This window comes from Amia ocellicauda, chromosome 3 (genome assembly GCF_036373705.1).
Source record: "Amia ocellicauda isolate fAmiCal2 chromosome 3, fAmiCal2.hap1, whole genome shotgun sequence".
Classification (NCBI taxonomy): Eukaryota; Metazoa; Chordata; class Actinopteri; order Amiiformes; family Amiidae; genus Amia; species Amia ocellicauda.
In genome coordinates this window covers 1,447,237-1,459,039 of record NC_089852.1, presented here as the reverse complement: position 1 = coordinate 1,459,039, position 11,803 = coordinate 1,447,237, and the positions used below count along the sequence as shown (strand labels likewise).

Here is an 11,803-nt window from a genome sequence, read left to right as displayed (position 1 = left end):
ACTGCACTGTACTGTACCACACTGTCACTGTACTGTACCACACTGTCACTGTACCACACTGCACTGTACTGTACCACAATATACTGTACTGTACCACACTGCACTGTACTGTACTGCACTGTACCACACTGCTCTGTACTGTACCACACTGCACTGTACTGTACCACAATATACTGTACCACACTGTCACTGTACTGTACCACACTGTCACTGTACTGTACCACACTGCTCTGTACTGTACCACACTGCACTGTACTGTACCACAATATACTGTACCACACTGTCACTGCACTGTACCACACTGCTCTGTACTGTACCACACTGCACTGTACTGTACCACACTGTCACTGTACTGTACCACACTACACTGTACTGTACCACACTGTCACTGTACTGCACTGTACCACAGTGCACTGTACTGTACCACACTGTCACTGTACTGTACCACACTACACTGTACTGTACCACACTGTCACTGTACTGCACTGTACCACACTGCACTGTACTGTACCACACTGCACTGTACTACACTGTCACTGTACTGCACTGTACCACACTGCACTGTACTGTACCACAATATACTGTACTGTACCACACTGCACTGTACTGTACTGCACTGTACCACACTGCACTGTACTGTACCACAATGTACTGTACTGTACCACACTGCACTGTACTGCACTGTACTGTACCACACTGTCACTGTACCACACTGCACTGTACTGTACCACAATATACTGTACTGTACCACACTGCACTGTACTGTACTGCACTGTACCACACTGCTCTGTACTGTACCACACTGCACTGTACTGTACCACAATATACTGTACTGTACCACACTGCTCTGTACTGTACCACACTGCACTGTACTGTACGACAATATACTGTACTGTACCACACTGCTCTGTACTGTACCACACTGCACTGTACTGTACCACAATATACTGTACTGTACCACACTGCACTGTACTGTACCACACTGTCACTGTACTGTACCACACTACACTGTACTGTACCACACTGTCACTGTACTGCACTGTACCACACTGCACTGTACTGTACCACACTGCACTGTACTGCACTGTACCACAATATACTGTACTGTACCACACTGCACTGTACTGTACCACACCGCACTGTACTGCACTGTACCACACTGCACTGTACTGTACCACAATATACTGTACTGTACCACACTGCACTGTACTGTACTACATTGTCACTGTACTGCACTGTACCACACTGTCACTGTACTGTACCACACTGCACTGTACCGCACTGTACTGTACCACACTGTCACTGTACTGCACTGTACCACACTGTCACTGTACTGTACCACACTGCACTGTACTGTACCACAATATACTGTACTGTACCACACTGCACTGTACCACACTGCACTGTACTGTACCACAATATACTGTACTGTACCACACTGCACTGTACTGTACCACAATATACTGTACTGTACCACACTGTCACTGCACTGTACTGCACTACAATATACTGTACTGTACCACACTGTCACTGCACTATACTGTACAACTGTCAATGTGCTGTACTGTACCACACTGCACTCTACTGTACTGGACCACACTGTCACTGCACTGTACTGTATCACAGTATCAATGTACTGAAATATACTGTACTACACTGTCACTGTACTGCAATTTACTATACTACACTGTCACTATACTGTACCACACTGTACTGTACTGTCACTGTATTCTAGGAATGTTCCTGCTGTAGTCTGAACTCTTCCACGGATCCGGTCTAGTTACCCTGTGGAAGGTGAGGGGGTGAAGTGCAGGTCAGCCTTCTCCCAGGGGACACAACGAGCAGGGGGAGCCAAGACCACCAAAGCCACCCCCCCAAGTGGAGACTAAGAGGGGGTAGGGTGGGTGGGGGGGGTACAGTACTAAGTAATAACTGATGCATCTGTGTGCATGTATGTGTGTGTGTGTGTGTGTGTGTGTGTGTTCAGTGCGTCTTATTTTTTAAGAGCAGAAAAACGCTGGCAGCTAAATTGGCCCTAATTGCCGAGATCTCATTTAAAGTAGTTCCGTGCAGCATAACGAGGTTAATTACAGCTGGCCCCTTCTGTATCCGTTGGACCCCCTATTATATACACACACACACACACACACACACACACACACATTTATAAATATATATATATATATATATACACACACACACACACACATTTATAAATATATATATATATATACACACACACACACACACACATTTATAAATATATATATACACACACACGTTGAAGTCTGTGAAACCAGCTGTGTGTGTCCTGCACTGACACCAGTGCAGTGTAAACTGAGAGGGAGCGCCCCCTGCCGGCCAGGTGGGGTAGGACACTGTGCAGACATCGCCCTGGCCGAGCTCCTGCCCCGCAGACAGGCAGACCGGCAGACAGGCAGACAGGCCGCTGTGCTGCAGACACAGTACTGATACCAACACTATCACTGCTACTAATACTGCTGCTACTGATATTAATATTGCTACTGCTGTTCCCACTACAGACACCACTACTACTACTACAATTACTACTACCATTAATACTACTACCACTAATAATAATAGTAATTGTGATTCTTGAGTTCCAGGGTTTATTATATCATTATTTCTCTCATTACCATAATCATCATCATTATTTTAAACATATGAAATTTAATCAAAGACAGTAAAATAAACAGCAGCCCCCCCGCCCCCTCGGAACCGGCCGGAATTCCCAGAGCGGAATTCCAGGAATGCGCTGGAAATGGGATTCAGGATCCAGGGCCGACGATTCCCTCACCACATCCTGAATACACACTGACCCAGACAGAGAGAGGGAGAGAACAGGAACTGAGAGGGAGAAGAGAGAGGGGAAAAAGAAAGGAGAGAGAATGAAAGTGATAGAAAGGAAGGAGAGAGAGAGAGAGAAAGAGAGAGAAGACTGGATCCTCCCCCCCCCCCTCCGCTCACCTGGCACACGGATCTTGAACTTGCCACTCTGTCCGAACCCCCCCTCGATGACCCCCTTCTCCCCCGTGGACAGCGTGACCTTTAACCCCACAAAGAGCTGCAGGTTGGTCTCCTTCTTGAAAAGGTTTCTGCCAATCACAGTGTAGTCATCCGTCACCTGACCGAGCACACAGACGGAGACGCACAGAGACAGGGACACAAAAAAGGAAGATGTAACAAACATGAAAGGTGTTCAATAAATGTAATAAGTCTGCAATGCACAGGGTCCTGACATATAAAAATGGGCAGTTCGGACATGAATGAAAAAGGCATGACTCACACACACAGACACGCACACACACAGACACGCACATCTCGCTGACCCCTCAGTCTTGTCGTCTGTCTGTCGTTCTTTTCAACATTTTGTTTGTTTGTTTCTTTCCCTGTTCTTTTCTCCTTCTTGTTAATCGCCGCTCCATCTAGAGCTCACCCGCATCCCCTCGCTGTGCTGATAAACTCTAGGCACCGCGCTGTCTCCCCCCCCGCCCTGCGCCTGCCGTTGCGAAGGAAAACTCGGTGATAAGTGGACGTCACAGATTTTATTTTCTCTTTTAAACAAAAAAACTAACAGAAAAATGTAAATAATAAATAACACAAAATGTAAACAATTAAAACGGCTGCAGTTATTTATACTTCCTCTCCCAGCAACGGCAGCCAGGCCTGACAGCGACTCCGTGCCGAAATGTAACATTCCCTTCAGAACTGGATTTCCAGGAACCTTTACAGCACGTTTCCAAGACAAAACAACCACTATAGGGGCCCCAGACTGGAGCCGGCGCTGTAGGGACTACAGTATAGTGTAGTATAGTATAGTACAGTATAGTATAGTGTAGTATAGGGCCCAGACTTGAGCAGTGCTGTCTTGACTGGCATCTCTTTTTTCTAATGTGTGTTGCCAGGTCTGTACCATTAAAATGTACAAACAAACAAAGCAATTAACAGGTACTCAATGTGAGAACTCTCTCTCTCTCTCTCTCTCTCTCTCTCTCTCTCTCAAATTCAAATTCAAAACAAGCTTTATTGGAATGATATGTTTTCACACAAGTATTGCCAAAGCAATTGGGTACATTGAAATTATATACAATAACATTAAGAACTTGACAAATATAAAAAATATATATTGTTACTCTCTCTCTCTCTCTCTCTCTCTCTCTCTCTCTCTCTCTCTCTCTCTCTCTCTCTCCTCCCTCCCTCCCTCGTTCCAGTCAGTGCCTCCAGTCTCCCGGTCTGTGTGGGGCAGATGAGGCAGAAAGATGGCAGAGACTGCAGCCAGACAGACTCACAGACAGAGACAGAGACAGAGAGAGGGGTGGGGGACGAGTACAGGGTGAGAAAGAGGGAAGACAAGTGGAGGAGGAAATCAGGAGACATAAACACACAGGTCGAGAAAGATGGAGAGAACAGATAAAGAGAGACTGGGGGTGGGGGGATAGGGGCTGGTGGGTGAAGGAGATGGAAAGTAAGTGAAGGAAGAAAAAGGAGAAAAGAATAAACAACAGCAAATGGAAACGCAGCGTTCTTAGAGAGAAAGAAAGAGAGAGCGGGGGGAGGCAGGTGAGTGAGCAGCTGGACTCAGTGCCAACAGTGACAGTAACAGTGCCAGGGTGGCCTGGTCTGAACTCTGGACAGTGACCTGTGAGCCGCCCACCCTGTGTGGCAGGTATATCACACACATCACCTCAACCCACCTGTGCGTGTGTCACTATCGCTGAACTATAACCTCTGCCCTCCCTGCACCCCCCGCGGCCCAGCCTGCCCCTTCTCTACACTACAACACACTACAGTGCAGTTTGTGTGTTTTTCTATGTGTGTGTGAGTGTGTATGAGAGTTAGTGTATCTGTGTGAGTTTCAATGTGTCTGTGCGAGAGTGTGTGTGTGTGTGTGTGAGTGAGTATGTGTGTGTGTCAGTGTATGATGGTGTGTGTGTGTGAGTATCAGTGTATGTGTGGGTATCAGTGTATGAAGGTGTGAGTGTGTGTGTGTGTGTGTGTGTGCATCTCTCTCACCCGCTCCACTTGGCCCTCTCTCTGCTTGCTCTTGAAGATGCAGAGGCTCGGCAGGTCAGTCTCGGCATAGCCCCGCCCCTCGAACCCGGACAGGACACGCCCTTGGAATGCCAGGCGGCAGGTATTGGCATGAATGTCCGTGTCCAGCTTGGAGCCAATCACCAAGCAGCGTCTGGGACATGTGACCGGCTTCTCAAACTCCAGCAGCGCCCACTGTTCAGGATCCCGGCCTGAGCCTGACTCCGCCCCCTGCGCAGGCCGGCCAATCACATACTCCTCCTGGTAGAGGTACTCCCTCTGGAAGGAGAAGGAGGTGTGGCTGTCATCTGGGGAAGGGGAGGAGCCAGGCATCTGGGCAGGGCCAGAATGTGAAGATTCTGTAAAGGTGGGGTCAGGGGCCGGTTGGGCGGGGTTTGGGGCTGGTGTGGATGCGTCATTGGCTGGCGGAGCGGAGTCGGAGGGCGGCAGGCCGAAGAAGGTGACCCTAGCCATGACGGTCTCGTGGCCGACGGTGATGTGGAACTTGCTCTTGGTGGCCAGCGTGCCGCGGTAGTAGCTGATCTTGGCCACGGAGACGACAGCGGCGTGCAGCGTGGGCAGGGAGCTGGGCGCACACACCACGCCGCGCTCCAGCTGCCGCGGGTCGAACTGCGTCACGCACACGCCCACCCGGTCCCCCTGTGTCACCCGGGTCACTGCGCGCCGGAACATCTGCATGGACTTCACCTTCCGGGTCACCTGGGGGTCAGGGAAGGCAGGAGAGAGACTTCAGTGTGTGTGTGTGTGTGTGTGTGTGTGTGCTTGTGTGTCAGTGTGTGTGCGTGCTTGTGTGTGTGCATGTGTCTGTGTGCGTGCGTGTCTGTGTGTGCGTGTCTGTGTGTGCATCTGTGTGTGTATGTCTGTGAGCGTGAGTATCTGTGTATGTATGTATGTGTGTGTGTGTGTGTGTGTGTCTGTGTGTGTCTGTGTCTGTGTCTGTGTAAGCAGACACTGACGGCTCTCCATCTCCCAGATGAGCCTTGATCCCGGCAGTGGGGGGGGATTAGTGCGCGGCTCGTTGCCCTGGAGAGGAATTAAGAGTCACAGAGTCGCTGTCCTTCACCTTGCCCTGACCCCCAACACGCCCAGCTCACCTGTACAGCAGCCTGGAGACAGGACAGAGACGCGTGCGTGCGTGCGCACGCACACACACACACACACACTAACATGAATGTGCACACTTGCACACTCACACACACTAAGACTCATTTTCACAGACCGCCACAAGGCTTAAGATACAGGCAGGCACACTGGCACAGACACACACATATTCACACGCAGAGCTCAGACGCACACTGATACACACTGGCACAGACGCAAGCAAATGCACTCCAGTCTTACCTGTACTTACCTGTCAGACACACAACAACCAACAGTCCACACTCAATCCCTGTCAACCATCTGCATCCAAATACCGCCACAATATTGCTATTATTATTATTATTATTATTGTGATTACTATTATTGTTTGAGAAGCAGGTAGTTATTATTACGGATGGCAAGCCTCCACATGGGGGGGAATTAGCAGTCTTTAAACTTTGAGGCAGAAAGAAGGGGATTTGTATAGAGATCTCACAGCCTGTTGAGAGAGAAGGAATGAAAGAGAAAGAGAGAGAGCGTAGAAAGTAGAGAGGGAGCGAGAGAGAGATAGGAGAGAGATGAAGCCCCAGAGAAATGTACAAGAGGGGAATTTTGTTTGTTTTTTGTACAAGCATTTGCTGCCATCTGGTGGCTAATGAGTGAAAAGACAAAACACCAGTAACTATAACACTACACTACAGTACAATGCACTACAGTAAACTACAGTAAAATACACTATACTACACTACATTGTATAACTCCACACTGTTCTCCTCTCGCTGTTCCCACCTGAGCAGTGCTGACAGGACACTGAGCTGCTGATCGGCTCACAATGCGTGGGAGAGAAATATATGGGTACATGGGCCACATGCTGTCCCTTGAAATTTTACTTCCCCCCCAAAAAATACATCTGCCCAACTTTTTGCCTGAAGGTTGCGCAGGGTTGTAAGATTATAAACAGTTGTGGTAGAGAAAGATGTACCAGAGCGGACCCAACCGGGACCATCGACTGTCATGGGAGGGCTGACAGACTGTCAATCTGGGGGCGGCCTACAGGCTGTTTCTGATGTAAACAAATCAGCTGTGAGGACGAATGGTACAATTATCACTTGCCCAAAACACACACACACACACACACACACACACCCACACACACACACACAGAAAGACAGCCTATCTCTCCCTCCCTCTCCTTCCCCATCCCCCTCTCCCTCTCCTCAGTGCTCTGAGCTGTACAAGATGCATCTGGTGTAAATTACCAGGCTGCTGCAGCCACCCCCCAGTGAAATCTCTGTCAACTCCTGAACTTCCGACACGACCAGTCTGCCCTCGTCCCATTAGGACCACATTACACTGATCTGATTAGAGCTGTAGACCAAACACTAACACTCTCACCCTGACACACACACTGACACAGTGACACATACATTGACACACTCACTCGCACACACACACACACACACACACACACACACACACACACACACACACACACACACACACACACACACACTTATCTAGTAGCACAGGCAGGTATTATATTGATGTGGATTGATATTGATTGATATTGATTCATATTGCCCTTGAGGACCCCCTGTATTGACAAGGTCCTGGTGGGGGGGACGACAGAGACCCTCAGTGCGGGACGTGTGACCAGCGAGGCTGTGTGGTGGTCAGCTAGAGTTCAGATCAGTGAGAGAGAGAGGAATGGCAGAGGAATGGGGGGGTGTTTGAAAGTTTCCTGCGGAAGAGTTTGAGTGAAGTCCGCTGTATCCCATGGTCCCTGGGGGGCCGGGGGGCCGGGGGAGACTCTGAGATGGAGCTGTCTGGGTAAATATTTTTGTAACCAAATTGGTACATAAATAAAAAATAAAAAAGCCATACCCCAACTCCCCCTCTCCATCTCTCTCTCTCCCTCTCATTAAAATCTTACTCACCAGCCCCCAATGCTGTCTATCCCTTTGAGGGTGACTGTGACACACTAACACAGAGACACACACACTGACATGAGAGATTGAGCGTGTGAGTGTGTGTGGGTGTTCAGCTGCAGTGTGTGTGTGTGTGAGTTGACCTCCCTCACTCCCGGGTGCGTTACCTTGAGCGCGGGGATCTCGATGGTGTCGTTGAGGGACACTGCCCCCTGCAGGACGGTGCCGGTCATGACGGTGCCCTGGCCACGGATGGAGAAGCAGTGATCCACTGCCATGAGGAACGGCCCCGACGCGTCTCTGTGAGGGAGGTACGTATGCGCCTTCAGCAACTGTGGGGAGGGAGGAGGCAGCAGACATGTGGTAATTATTATTATTATCATCAGTATTATTATTATTATTAAACCCAAAGTTTGTGCTTTTTTCCACTGTTTCGTTCACTGTGTTTTGGGATGTTTATAAGGATGTAATCCGCCATCCTTCCCTCCCTCTGCTGTACCTCGATCAGCTCAGGCACTCCCTGGGGCTGCTCACTGTCGGGGGCCTCAGGACCCCCCGGCCTCGCTGCCACGGCGATCACAGGGCAGCCCTGGAACCTGCCCGACAGAAAACCACCATCACAGTAACAAGAAACAATCACAACATTATAAACTGTGATAATAAAAGAACGGAGCAGCTACTTCAGTGTGTCTGAGTGTGAGTGTGTGGGTGTGTGTGTCCATATGTGAGTGCTGGTGCATCAGTGTGTGAGTGTGCCAGTGTGTGTGTGCGAGTGCATCAATGTGTGAGTGTGCCAGTGTGTGTGTGCGAGTGCATCAATGTGTGAGTGTGCCAGTGTGTGCGATTGTATCAATGTGTGTGAGTGTGCCAGTGTCCCAGTATGGGAGTGTCAGTGTGGCAGTGTGTGAATGTGCCAGTGTGTGAGTGTGTCAGTGTACCTGGTGTTCTCCAGGGTCTTGTGCATCCTCTTGCTCATCTTGTCGATGGCGGCCTGCCTCTTGGCGGGGGGCAGCATGTCAATCTTGTTTAGCACGACCAGCAACCGCGGGCAGGTGAGTTCCCCGATTACCAGGCACTCGGCTGTCTGCGTCTGGACGCCCCGCGTCACGTCCACCACCAGCAACATCAGGTCAATGATCTGTGCACCTGGACACAGGTAACACAGTGTAATTCACACCTGGACACAAGTAACACACTGCAATACACACTGCCGCTGACTGCCACTGTACCACAAGGCAATACACAGAGGAAAGGGAGAGGGAGAGAAGGAAAGAAAGGGATCCGTCTCTTTCCCTCTGGTAGCTCCCTCTCCGGGGCGATCCCTGTCTGCATCGTTCTCATCCCGGTCAAGGGAAGTCGAGGAAGTTCCCCAATTACCCCCCCTCTGCAGCACATCCCGGCCTAATCAACATCACCTGTCTGCGCACACTGCCGCCATTCATGCGGCTCCCCGACCACAGTGCTGTTTACATTACAGGATCCCGGCTCTGCCTGCCCACGCGCTCCGCTGCTCTCTCCCTCTCTCCCTCTCCCTCTCCCTCTCTCTCAGCCGCCATCTCCTGTTTCAGGAAATATCAGCTTGGCAAAATTAAGACAAATATTTTAAAAAATAATAATATAATGTAATTAAGATTAAACAAAATGCACAGACAGCGGAGAGAGAGAGAGAGAGAAACCACTAACAGCACATTAACCATGTAAAATATATGTAAATAACACAATATTTTATTTTATATTTGTAAAGTTCTTAATGTTATTGTATATAATTTCAATGTACCCAATTGCTTTGGCAATACTTGTGTGTAAACATATCATGCCAATAAAGCTTGTTTTGAATTTGAATTTGAGAGAGAGAGAGAGAGAGAAAGAGAGAGAATAACTGTACATGTAACATCTGTAAAGTTATTTAACTTTTAACTTTTCTTTTGTTATTGTATTTATTCTGTTCCCTTTATGTGTAGATGCTTTGGCAACACTTGTGTAAACTTGTCATGCCAACAAAGCTCATTCTGATTTTGAATTTGAGAGAGAGAGAGAGAGAGAGAGACAGGGATTCAATTCCCAGAGTCAGGCCAGTGAGGAAGTGCACTTAACTCCCAAAGGAATATCTATTTGTATATTATTTTTTTTCTTCTTCCATTTCTTCATTCTTTCTTTCCTTCCTTTTTTCTTCCTTTCTTTTATTTTTAGAGGTCTGCTGCCTGCCAGCACCACAGGGAGAGAGACAGAGAGAGACGGCGGGGGCAGTGACAGTGGAGGGGGTTGGTCCCTGTGTCTGGTGGGCCAGCGCAGATCAGAGGTGATCCTGGGACAGCAGTCTGAATCCTAGCAGGAGTCAACCAATCACAAGCACACAAACTCAGCCGTGCAACATTAACAGTAGTAGCAGCAGTAGCAGTTACAGTAACAGTAACAGCAGTAGTAGTTACTGTAACAGTAGTAGCAGCAGTAGCAGTTACAGTAACAGTAACAGCAGTAGTAGTTACTGTAACAGTAGTAGCAGCAGTAGCAGTTACAGTAACAGTAACAGCAGTAGTAGTTACTGTAACAGTAGTAGCAGCAGTAGTAGTTACAGTAACAGTAGTAGCAGCAGTAGTAGTTACAGTAACAGTAGTAGCAGCAGTAGCAGTTACAGTAACAGTAGTAGCAGCAGTAGTAGTTACTGTAACAGTAGTAGCAGCAGTAGTAGTTACAGTAACAGTAGTAGCAGCAGTAGTAGTTACTGTAACAGTAGTAGCAGCAGTAGTAGTTACTGTAACAGTAGTAGCAGCAGTAGTAGTTACAGTAACAGTAGTAGCAGCAGTAGCAGTTACAGTAACAGTAGTAGGAGGAGCACTGGCAGCAGCAGCAGCAGCAGTGACAGCCCCAGACTCACCCCCGATGATGGTGCGGATGAGCGAGGCGTGCCCCGGGCAGTCCACCAGGGTGACCTGCAGGCTGTCGAAGCCCCGGTCCTGGCAGGGCCCCCGCAGGTGCTCCGGCAGCGGCACGGAGAAGGACGAGAAGCCCAGGTCCAGCGTGATGCCCCGCTCCCGGGACTGCGGGTTCTTGTCGAAGGCGGCCGTGGAGGCGGTGCTGCTCAGCGCCCGGGCCAGGGAGGTCTTGCCGCTGTCCACATGGCCCAGCACGCCCACGTTGAAGTTCAGGGTCCGGCCGCTGTCCCCCGGGGCGGACATGCTCTCTGGAGCGGCTGGGCGGACTCTGTCCTGCCTGAGTTACAGCGCAGCACAGCTGGGCGATTCAGGCAGCAGGTGTAGTTGTGTTGTTGTGGTGTTGTGTGGTGTAGTTTGGTGTCGTCCTGTGCCGCACCTGTGCGCGGGGTCCCGGCTCAGCACTGCGCTCTCTGTCGCGCTCCCGCAGAGGAAAAACTACACTTCCGGTGTAACACCGATTAAGGCCCCGATTAAACCAGTCAGCCTACTAGTTACGATTTGCTGTATTTCTACAATACCTATAGCCTACCGTGGCCACGTATAGAGACGTGCTAAACTGTTAATGATAATTATATTGGTTTCAGTCATGATAATCACATAATTATTTATTTTACAACTATCTTGGGGAGAGTTTAGAAAACCAGCCCTAGTTTCCATGAGGACGGCAGAGGAGGGCGGAACGTCAACAGGAAAAGACCAGGAAGAAAAACCATAGACAAAAAAAAAGATTTCCAGATCAATCGACTTTGATTATGAATACGTTCACCCATCTTGAGTGATAATAAGATC

The 11,803-nt window shown here is 49.2% G+C and overlaps 1 protein-coding gene across 2 annotated transcripts; it reads right to left on the bottom strand.

The window, feature by feature from the left end:
- Nucleotides 1-2,988: 2,988 nt before the first annotated feature.
- On the bottom strand, nucleotides 2,989-11,595 carry eefsec (eukaryotic elongation factor, selenocysteine-tRNA-specific; the record flags this gene model as incomplete). Of its 2 annotated transcripts, none has more annotated exon segments than XM_066697630.1 (6): nucleotides 2,989-3,145; nucleotides 5,035-5,772; nucleotides 8,249-8,413; nucleotides 8,581-8,677; nucleotides 9,020-9,227; nucleotides 10,957-11,595. In XM_066697630.1, coding segments are annotated over 6 exon segments (1,666 nt in total), but the record flags the coding sequence as incomplete, so codon positions are not given.
- Between the last annotated feature and the right edge of the window lie 208 nt (nucleotides 11,596-11,803).